The sequence below is a fragment of the Bubalus bubalis genome, chromosome 4, assembly GCF_019923935.1.
Source record: "Bubalus bubalis isolate 160015118507 breed Murrah chromosome 4, NDDB_SH_1, whole genome shotgun sequence".
In the NCBI taxonomy this organism is placed as follows: domain Eukaryota; kingdom Metazoa; phylum Chordata; class Mammalia; order Artiodactyla; family Bovidae; genus Bubalus; species Bubalus bubalis.
Genome location: NC_059160.1, coordinates 95264759 through 95276777, shown reverse-complemented (window position 1 = coordinate 95276777; position 12019 = coordinate 95264759). Strand labels below are relative to the sequence as shown.

Genomic DNA, 12019 nt, shown 5'->3' with positions numbered 1-12019 from the left:
TAACACTGTACACAAAGTTGTACACAAAGTCTGAAACTAGCACTGTATATAAACTTGTATCCTTTTTTATTGTTTAGCAACTTTTTTCATATGGCTTTAAAACTATCCTTTTGACAGTATGGGTAAAGATATAATGTTGAGAGAAGTATCTCTTTTCAGGTATGTGCTTTTGATAGTTTACATTTGAAAAGGCATAATGCTAATTTAGTTTATGAAAATAAGTAAAAAGCTGATACCTTAAAATGCTTTTCCCATGAAAAATTTCAGTACATCTTCCAGAGTTGTTTTCATCTCTGCCTACAGGGGTAAAGTCCGAATGGAATTAGAGAGGGAAATTCTACACTGGAACCTGCTGTGGCCATTTTTTTCTGTTGTTGCTGCTTCTCTAGTGGAGTTACTGCAGCTTAGGGATCTGTTTCTTGGAAATGGACACGTTTTACAGATTATTTTTTAAAATAAACGCCAGATCTTCAAGACGCACTTTTTTTTCTTCCGTCATGCTTCATAACATATTGTATTGTACTAACCCCTCATACTGGGAGGAGAGACTGCATAGCAAGCAACCCACTGCCTACTAACATCAAGAGGGGCTAAATAAAACTTCATTTTCCTTGAAAGGACAACTTCTGCCGTATGGATGTAATATTTATGTATTACGCTTTGTACAGTAGTTGATATGGAATACAGGTTTTATTTTATATTTTTCTGTGGCGTTAAAATATGTAGAAGTTACGGCTTTACTGTCATCAGGGTCTTATTAGGTGGTTGACAAGTGAGTTGAATTGTATGTTGTAATTTTTTTCCATGATGTTTTAACTTGTAAATATGTGTGTGTTGATGATGATAGGATTATTACTTGAATTACTCTTAGGTGTTTCGTCTATCATACTATGGGTGAAACCATGCTGCTTATCCTTTAGTACAATGGCTCTCAAAGTCGCGTGCGCATCAGAATCCAGCAGAGGGCTTGTCAAACCTTAGCCAGTCCTCCTTCAGTTTCCGATTCAGTAGGTATGGGGGGGAGCTGAAGAATTTTCATTTCTAAAAAATTCCTAGGTGATGCTGACTGATGCTGTTGGTTCAAGAGCCACACCTTGAAAACACTGCTTTAATGGTTTGAATTAAGAGAATACATGAGGTGTTTTAAAATATTTATCAAAACCCCATCTCATTTCATGTCTTAGGTATTTGATCTCTTATAAAGTTCTCTGGTTTTATAAATTTACTTTGATTTACTAGAAAGTTTTATTTAGCTTTTATTTATTGTTCTTTATAAGAAAAACCTACTTGGAGTTTAAATTAAAGTTTAAATCATTGCTGGGTTTTTAGTTATTATTTTTCTTTCTTTTTTTTCCTTTGAAGCTGTGTTGAAATCCTTGTCTCCTGTAGCCCCAGTGGAGCCCATAAGTAATTCAGAGCCATCAGTGGATTCAGATATGGGGAAAGTTGGTAAAAATGGTACTGAAGAGGAAAATAATAAAACCTCTACAGCTGACAATGAAATAAGTAGTAGGACTGAGTATTTATGTGAATACCCTGTAGATGGTAAAAGTAAAGACAATTCTGCAAATGAAGTCTTCTTCCAAGGAGCTGAAGAAAGAGCATATTACCAGTGTGAGAGTGAAGATGAGCCTCCGCAGGCAGATGTAGATGGCCTGGCCCCTGCCCACCCAACCCCCAGGGTCTCATCACAGCCCTCCATCAAGCAGAGGCTGGCACAGCTACAGCTGTCCCCTGATTTCACTTTCACTGCTGGCCTCGCTGCAGAAGTGGCTGCTAGATCTCTCTCCTTTACCACCATGCAGGAACAGACTTTTGGTGATGAGGAGGAAGAACAAATAATACAAGAAAATGAAAATGAGGTAGAAGAAAAGTAAGAACCAAGATTTACGTGAAGGATTTTATTCTTTTTTTGTGAAAATGTTTTAACTTCAAGACTAGAAATTCCACTGGAAAGGGAAAATGAGTGTAAGTTTACTGTGTTTAAAGCTAAGATGTGAAATTATAGGAAGAACCTGGGTTTGAACAACTGATCTGGAAATACTAGTTACCTATAAATGGCAGACCTTTTAGGAGAATAAGAGAAAGGTAAGGGCTCTCTTGAATAAATTGCTGTTTTGTTTGCAGCATGACTGATTGATCTTGGAAACTCTTTAAGTATCTTTAATAACAAATGAATTTATCATTTCTTGCCAGAATTTACTACCATAAAATGACTGGGATAATTCTGTTGCAAGAATATTAACATTTAGTAAGGCTCCTTTTTACTGTATTCTCGCAGTTAATAACTGCAGCTATTATGTCAATAACAAGTTGTTTGTATTTAATTTTTGTTTATACCAGTCTTAAAGATACATGTTCTGAATAAAAAAAAGTTGGATTCATGAAATTGATGTGTACTGGGGTTTGGAACTAAAACATGGTTTCGAAAGTACCTGGGTTGTAACATGTGTCCTTGTTTGTATGTGTATTCAGTATCTTAAGATTTCTTAATGATCTTGTAAAGAAAAACATTGCACCTTTTTAGGAATTATCCTTTAAGTTTTTTGTGTATTTATCTTTTTCTGTTGTTGCAACTAAAAGAGATGATACCAAAGTGGGATCTCTGTAGTTCGAGGCCTCATCCCCGACTTTATAAAAGGGTTTCTTGTATCAGTTTCCCGAGGGATAATGGGTGCCATTGACATCAGTAAATCATGATGCTGCTAATTTCTAGCCTGAAGCTGTACCCTCTCCACCTTAATAAGATTATGAAAACATCCTGTTGACTTCTTGGAAAGCATCCTTGTCTCCTTAATACTTTATTTACAAACTACCTCCTAAGACGTTGCTTTCCAAATTGTCTCAGTTTCATCTGTTTTGTGTTGTGATTACGTTTTCAAAGTGATATTTTCAAGAGTATAATGTTTTTTACTGCCTATAGCTCCTATGCACTGACATAGTTTACAGATGTTATTTGAGGAAAATGTAGGAAAAACTCTATGCTACTGTCCTAGAAAGGAAATTATGAATCTAGTGTGCCTTTGGAGTTAAAGAAACACATTTAAATTCTTGTAACTTAGCACTTCAAATGAGTAAATTTTTGTATACCAAAGGGGATTTTTTTTTTTTCCAGTAATCTAAGGAAATTTATTTTTGGTCCCGAGGAAAAACTTCGTTCTGCTTTATATGAATAATAGCGATTTCATATACTATAAGTGATTCTGCCAGTTGCCAAATATTCTGGGACTTACCCATAATTAAGCTCTTAGGAGCAATATGTTAGGGTGGGCCTATAACACTTAGAAATAGCTAAATTTCAAGAAAAAATTTTGTGTTGTAACTATTATAGTCTTAAATGATAATGCTTAGAGTTTATTTTCACTTGAAATTGCTTAGTTTGCCAACCCCTTTTTTCCTTGAATTTAGAATTATGGAAAAACTTGGATAATCTTTCTCTAAATCTATATAACCTTATACACAGAATTAGAGTTTAATCATTTTTAATTCTATTATTATATATATATATTTTACTACACCAGTTTGTGGAAAATATCTTCATTATATTATGCCAGTTTTATTTAATACTTTCTAAAATGATACTTTTTAATTTTGAAAGACTAATTTTAATCAGGAACTCTTTTTTATTATTATTTTTAATCAGGAATTCTTAACCTTCCATTCTGATCTGTTTTATTCACTAGTTGTTACTTAGTTCTATGAAAATTCTACTTGAAATCATGATAAGAAGGGTCTTGGAATTGTAATTGAATTTTCTTTTATGTACTTTTCAAAATTTGTCATTTTTTAGAATATTTCCAAGGTAAAATATTATTTTACCTGTGAAAATTCCTTATTTTCTCTTACAATAGTCTAGCAGTCAGTGTTTCTCTGTTCCTCTCCCCACCCTCCACCCACCCCTGTGGGCCCACCTGCATTAAAATAAACTGTAGGTCTTTTTTTTTTTAATGCAGATTTGGGGCCATACTCTCAATTATTCTTAGTGGTCATTTTGGAACAAGATGTAGGTGATATTTATACCCAGTAAAAATCTAACAACTCTGTCTAGGACCTTATTGTTCTTGCCATGAATACCTTAGGAAATAAATAAGTCAGTGTAACATACCTAGATATTTTTGTTACTTTTCTCAGAATATTTCCATTTTTCTTATCAGGCTTGTGACTGGTTTTATGGCTGTCATCCTCTGTCCAAAAGAAGCCCTCTGGGGAAAATATTCTGTGGGGAAAACTTGTAATTGTGCTTTCCAAATTTAACAGTGGTATTTTGACAGAATAATTCTTGTAAGGAGTAATACCGTGAGAGCTTTCAATATAAATGTTTCTATAAAAAAGGCATTTAGGTCACTCTTAAAGACAAGATTTTTGCCCCTTGCCTACAGTTAGGAAAGTCATGGCAGTAAATGATCTGGTGACAGTTTCATATTTTAAATCCTTTTTTTCCCCAAGCCTTCAGTGAAAGTCTACATATCTGGCCTATCTAGGGCCAGACTTTTGCTGGTCCTGGATTGGCAGGTCGTTGCTTATTTTCACAAGTTGTCTCTTTGGTCTGACTTCCGAAGTTAAGTCCTCATTAAAATCAATTGTACTTAACAGCGTGTGAATATATTTCATTAGAAACTGATGCAATTGACTCAAGTTTAATTTCTGAAGTTGTTGAAGATAAAGTCAGAAAAAAATGCATTTAAGGCAACTTTCTATGGAAATTTAAGAATATGGTTTTAAGGAATTAATATAGAATGATAGACCCGAGTTTAAATCCCAGATCTCTATAATTTAAAAGCTATCAGTGCAGCTGAAGTAATAATATCATGGAGAGTTTTTATATTAAAACCCAAATTCTCTGAATTACTAAATGATATTTGTGACTTCTAACTTCTCAGACATAGTTAAAAGAAAATAAAACTTTTGAGGCTGGGAAACAAGACCTGTTTATATTAGTAACCAGTTAGTAAATATGTTAATAAAATAGGTCAAAAAATTTTAACTTTTTTGAAAAATAAATAGTAATATTCTGATTCACATAATGAAAATGGTAAAGTTTTTAATGTTAAAGCATAAAAAGAATTAAGTTCTGATACATTTCACACAACTATAAGTCACTGGAGTATTAATCAAAAGCAACCATAGAGGTCATTTCACTCTGATGACTGACTTTTACTTACACATCATCAGTAATGTAAAATATGAAATATTTTGATAAATTTATATCATGTGGGAAGAAAAGGTCAATGGATCTGGTTTAATCATAACATATTGTTTCTCTATCTGAACAAAACAAGAGCTGCATACCATAAGGCTGTAGTATAGCTCGTTATCTGAACTAAAGTGGGTAACCAGAAAAAGCATAAAGATTGATTTATCCCTCCAATTCTATTTATAAGACGTTTATGCAAATCACACTGAGAATTACGAGATGAGCTACAGGTAACACCCGGTGGTTCAGTGGTTAGGACTCCATGCTTCCATTGCAGGGGCCATGGGTTCAGCTCCTCATTGGGGAACTAAGATCCCACATGCCACATGTGCAACCAAAAAAAAAAGAAAACTACAAATATTTTAGAAGGGAAAATATCTTAAATACAGTAACAATCCATTTATATCATCATTGGCTATATCATATGCTAAGGCGGCTACCTTGCATAATTTAATTTTTCAGTTAACTGAGGCAAATCCATTTAATCATTTTTTTAACAGTTTTATAAGAAATATTCTAAATATACTTTCTACTTCTCTGCATTTTCTTTGTCATCTTTAAGAACATGGGGTGATACACAGAAATCCACCTTAGGGGCTGCTGAGATATAGAATGCCCCTTCACTACGTGACCTTGCGTTGCTGTGCTTTTTGAGTCATATCTGTTTTTCAGTTTCTCTATCTTCCCTTATAATCAGTTGTCACTTTTTGCTGCTGTCTTATGTGCCTGCTTCCTGCACTAGGCCCCTAACTTGCTGCTTCTAATCTGCTGTGGACTGAGAAACCAGATTGCCAAGCTTGCTAGAATTGTGTCTAAAATAAGAGTAAGTAGACTGAACGAGGCTTAAGGGGCTTTTCTGTCCGAACAGTGCATGGACTTTGTGGTACCTGTTTGGCTGCTCAGCATACTTTTGTTTGCTTCTTAGTTCTTTACTAAGAATTTGCTAAAAATACTTGTTTGAATATGTGATTGCCATACATTTAGAGTATTAATTCACTTTTTATATGGTGATGTTTCTAAGACTCTCCATTAATGAATTCAACCATAAAAGAAAATTTGACTATCTTTGTATAAATCACTGTATATATTTTAGGAAAATGTTAAATATTTTGTTCTTGCTAAGTGTTTTAATATAGTATGCAGACTTAAAACTTAGAGCACTATAAGTAGACTTCAACTCTGTTCACCAAGATTTATATTCTAGAACTATTGGTTTGAGACTAAACATGCATGGCTAATTTAGTAAGAACTGCCTAACTGAATGTTTGGGGAATGAGTCATTCTAGATATCCCAGTTTTCTGTGGAGCTTAAACCTCTAAAGAGCTTTTAAAATTTTTGGAATAATTACTGAAGAAAATCTTTTTAAAACAATATGCATTGCTGTCTTCTTAAGCAATATATGAAATACATTGAAAAAAATTTTGATGTCAAAATGATTGTTACTAACAACAGTTTTACTGTAATAAACTACTCAGGCACTGAAAGCTATACGCCCCTTTACTAAGTAAGTCATTCTGCTGTGCCTTTGATTTCTAATAGTTTTGATTCTCTGTTACTGCTCACTGAAGTGTGCCTGTAGCAATAGCCTTTCTCTGCCGTCACAGTGTTCCTTCTAGACGCTTCAGTTTTGGAAAACAGCTGACTGAGACAGCGAGCATAATGTAAAAAATACAAAGAGCAAACTGACTCAGTGAAAACCTGAAAAACTGGATTATACCTAACTACATGAATTATAACTTATTACCTGTTTCACTGCTGAGTGAAGTGTACTGGATTAGAGTCCTGTTCTCAGAATAGAAGAGCTGGCAGTATACCAAAAAACCATTTTGTTTCCATACTTTACCTTCTGTATATTTCACGCTGCTAATACTTTTGGTGCTGATTAAAACCAGTGTAGTCAAATTAGCTTTTTCTATAGTACTTTCTATTTGAATTGGATACCACACGATGCCAAGAATTTCTTTGGCTGGGCTGTTTTTGTTATGTCAGTTTTGTTTTTAGAGAAATGTATCCTTATTTTCAAAACACGAAGTGGGTTGAACCCTGGAAAATAAGGAAAGTTTTGTTATTGATACTATGGAGAACTGAACGGTAATAAGGATTTTAGACTCAAAACAATTAGGAAAACTATTCTTTGATTATACAAGTTTTTAAGATACTATCTTTTATTCAATTAAATGTATATTAAAAGCTGGCCAAACATAAAAGTGTTAGATCTAATGGTCTTGACAGATACTTGAATGACTAAATTCCCACTGCCATTCTGTATTTTGCATGTTTAAGTTATAATTTTATGTGTTAATCAAGCATGATTATTTTTCTTGTGAAAAATAAACATTAGATTTGCATGTTATATAATATCTGCAAGTAAAATTCAAACCTGTCCGGAAGGGATACTTGTCTGAGATCAGCACTGAACTACTTGCTTTTACCAACAGTCTGACTGTGTTTTAGTAACCATATGTTGATTCATCCTGCCATCTAATTACACGGTAATTAGAGAATCAGTCCACTTATTTTATGGCCATGCCTCAAAGTCAGCTTTCAGTTATTCATGCTGCTAGAAGGGAATTATGATACAATATTCATCAAAAAATAGATGATCCAAAACACTGTCTTAAGTTGAAGCTGCCATTACAAAATAGTTATGAAGCCAAAACTTGGTTTGGTGATACAAGGAGAAAAATTCTCTTTAAATGTAGTTGTGAGAAGAAAATGACTCTACCTAGTATAATTGCTGTAAATCAAAAAGAGGGCAAATTGATTCCAGAATTCACATATACAAAAGTTTAACATGAATAAGAAGTTGATTTTTATGGATATCCTAAAATGTGTGATAAATTAAAATACATATGTTTTAAATGCTATAAATTTTAATATATATTTTAACCTGTGAGCGATTCAGTTAGTTTCATTTCTATTTACTAATTTCATTTGTTACATATCAAACATTTCACTGCAACAGGACAGTATTTAAGTTGTGTATACTTTGGAATACACTGTTTTTAAAAGTGAGTATATTCTGTGAGATACTGTTGCACAAGTATATTTCTCCTCTCATTTATATTTTAAGAGTTTCTCCAAATAAGAGATAGTTTTACTATTTTGGACTTGACATTTTTCACATTTTAGCATTTTCTTAAAGGTCGGCTACCTACAAATTATTTTATCATTGAACATATTTTAAAAACTAACACGTCTTTTACAAGTAATTACATTCTTTTTCCCTTCCCAAGTACATCTATAATATATTAGCTCAAATGGAAATCTGTATTAGCTGAATCACAGTATTTTCTGCACTTTTATTTCACCAACTTGTACTTCTGTTCATAACATGATTTAAATAATGCTTACTCAAGCACACTACTAGCATCTGTCAACATACAGAAAGCTCCAGATATGTTACACCCATCCCTTAAAGACTGGCTTATGGTTCTGGTACAGCCCTGGAGGTCCATATGAGTGAAAAGCCAGAAGTCTGCCTGAGCTGAAAACACTCCCAAGGAGTTTGGTTTTGTTTGGGTTTGTTCTAGGTATGGTCCCAGGGATCCCAGATCAAACCAGGCCCCTGGGCCTATCCTAGAACCAACCTAAACTCGCGCATCATTCCTGGAACGTCAAGAGTGTGAAGGCTGAAGACAACCTGAAGCTGATGAGACATACTGAGTTTAATGTTTTTTTTGTATGTGTGCCTATGTGTGAGCAAGAATTGGTTCCTTAATCCTTCTCAAATAGATGGATGACAGTGGACAAGATAGTCTTACCAGACTTTGACATTATAGTAATTTATCACAATAGGAATGTGGTATATAATATGGTTAATATTAATTGCCAGTGAGAAGCATTGTTCTTACCATTTTTATTATCTGGTCTCTTTTTTTTTTTTTTTTTTTTTATCTGGTCTCTATTTTTAGGGTAAGCAACTTAGCCACCAAAACAAATTTCCGTCCTCCCCAAATTCATGATTTCTGCTTTTGCTTTTCTCAAAAACTTTCTACTCAACAATATTATCCCAGTCTCATTTAACTACTTTTTCATAGTTTCTAAAAAGGTATTCTAAAAAGTCTTTGCTTTCTTGCTGCATTGTGGGTGATTCTTAAACCCTTGTTTCTGGAATTGAATGCCTTTTTCTTTTAATCTGTCACTGAATCTGCCACTTGCTTTCAGCTTGCTTTTTGAGGTTCAGATCTGGGGAGGACCTGAGCAACATTTGTAGATGCACCATCCCTGTTAGACTCAATGTAGGCGGCATTTTGGAATCTGCTATAAGATTTTTAGCAAGGTTCTTTATTTTTGTTCCCTGCTGCTCTGGATTTTTAAAATATTCTGACCTAGTTGATTTATCAAATGGCCTCATTATAACATCACTATAGTCATATACATGTTTTTATTTAATTTGAAGAACAAGATTTCTGAACAGGCATATTGAAAACACCCCCAAAGGTTGTTATACACCTTTGATTATTATATTATATTTGTATATTGTATTATACAATATAATATTTGTATATTATACAAAATAATATTTGTATATTATACACCAAAGGTTATTAATACACAATGAAAATGTATACTTTTGGTAATACTAGCATTTCAGTAGATTTAGACCATGTTTGAAGTAATTGCAGACTAAGCAGGGACTGTACCTGTGAAAGCAGCTGAAACTGTGCTATTCTTCCAAGCCTTGTCACACTAGAAAAATCTGGCCAATGAGGTGTCCTTTAAAATAGGACTGAGAGACTGTCGAGGCTCATCTGAAGAACTCAACCCTGGGCTTATTTCTGTATTACATTCGTTATGTAGATGCTTCATCCCATGGATTCTGTTATTTTTGCCTTTTAAATCTTACTATGTTTACACTTCTCAATGTTTTTCTTTTTGCACAATGTTTTCCTGTTTGTGTAAATCAAAGCACTGTACATGTTACTCTGCATGTGTATATATATTCTTAATAAAAGAGTAGACTCTGGGTCTACTGATTTTGAGTTTTAAAGCTAAATGATTTAAATGCTTTTTATTGTCTTGTAAATTCACTCTTAATTTATGCCTCAAGTCTTCTCATTCATTTTTTTTCTCTAATGGACTATATAGATTAAACAGGTGAGCCTTATTTTCATCTTCTGCCAGAATTTGACATTTTGTGTTCACCCAAACATGAAAAAGTTCTGTCATCTGCATTCTTATATCAGTGCACAGTTAACTTATTTCTTGACAGTTAGCCCAGCTTATGTTTATATACAGTAAGTATTCTTGGTTATGGGGAGGGGCCTGTCTACTCACTTTTAACATTGTTATTTATGAACACTGACAATAGGAATTTGCATACTGTCCTACAAAGTTCATGCTTATTTACATAGTAAGTTTCTAAAGTCTACCTTCACTTTAGATACTTTCAGAGTGTTAAGGTGTATTTTTTAAATATCATTTGAAAATATTCTTTCAGAGATGCTTTAATTTTTACTTTTTGACTACTTATGTTTTATATGGTAAAACTACGTTTCCAACCCTATTTGAAGACTTGAGAGTATAACCTTTTTTTAACAGTAATTTCTTTGATAACTTTATGTATTTTATCATAATGAATTTTTGTGAACTGTTTTAAAAGATTTTACAAAATCCCAACAGTAAGTTTGTACATATCTGTATTATTGTTGTTCCTCCTTAGCCTAAGTCTCCAATAAAATCTGTACTTCTTTATACTTTGTACCTTTTGTATTCTGGTGTTTGTCACATGAATTAGCCAAAAGATAAAATTTCTTTTTCTGTTCCTTCTGTCTTTATTTTTTTATTGGACTTTTTTTTTTTCCCCAAAATTTTTTCCCAAAAGACAGTGGTTGTCTAGGAAAGCCTTGGATTCATTAGTCTAAGTTTGTTGGATCATTCAGGTGCCTCACATGAGAATTTATCAGTGCAAAAGCAGCAGATAAAGTTTAAAAACTCCATTTTAACATTCTCTGTGACATTCTCATCCTGTTACATTTGTTGCCTTACATGACCTCCCTTAGAGAAAGGGCCTGTTGGACTAATAAGGGAGTTAAGATCCAGTGGATCATACTTTTCCTGTGTAATGAATGGAAAGTTGGTTTTAACTTTCCTAAGCTTAGCTATTGGAGAAGGAAATGACAACCCACTCCAGTATTCTTGCCTGGAAAATCCCAAGGGCGGAGGAGCCTGGTAGGCTGCAGTCCATGGGGTCACGAAGAGTCAGACATGACTGAGCGACTTCACTTTCACTTTTCACTTTCATGCATTAGAGAAGGAAATGGCAACCCACTCCAGTGTTCTTGCCTGGAGAATCCCAGGGACGGGGGAGCCTGATGGGCTGCCGTCTATGGGGTCTCACAGAGTTGGACACGACTGAAACGACTTAGCAGCAGCAGCAGCAAGCTTAGCTATAGACTTGGGAACATTCATGGTAATTCCACAGTGGCTCTTCAGACTGAATGCTGGTTAAAGAGAAAGTGATCTTCCTTGAACTGAACTTTTAAATAAATAAGCTACCCCTTTGCAGAAAAGATTTGAGGCAAGGAAATTTGGCTCTTGTCTGAGATTTTTTTAATTAAAAATATAAAGATAAAGTAGATTGTATATAGTTTACCGGATCCTGAAGTCATTGGGTAGGAAATATCCCATATGATAATCATTCCTTGTCTTCACAGTTTGCTTTTGAAGATCCTTAGCAGATGTGCCATAACCATTGAAAATAAAGTTGGCAAATAGTAATTTTCCCCGAATATACATCTGTAAAAATTAATAAAACTCTTACAGAAAATGGCCATATGAAAATTAGTCCTGTTTGTTTGAAGTAACATCTTAGATGTGTC

At 33.9% G+C, this 12019-nt stretch overlaps 1 protein-coding gene across 5 annotated transcripts in view; it reads left to right on the top strand.

Annotated features, from left to right (window-relative positions):
- Window positions 1–2389, top strand: part of VEZT (vezatin, adherens junctions transmembrane protein) — a 71271-nt gene extending 68882 nt beyond the window's left edge. For 4 of the 5 annotated variants that reach the window (XM_025284322.3, XM_025284321.3, XM_025284325.3 and 1 more), the window contains one exon: window positions 1363–2389. In XM_025284322.3, the coding sequence (XP_025140107.3) occupies window positions 1363–1877 (515 nt within the window). In that variant the 3' untranslated portion in view covers window positions 1878–2389. Of the gene's footprint in view, window positions 1–303 lie in introns of all 5 variants that reach the window. The other variant, XM_025284327.3, reaches the window with a different exon arrangement.
- Window positions 2390–12019: the final 9630 nt, after the last annotated feature.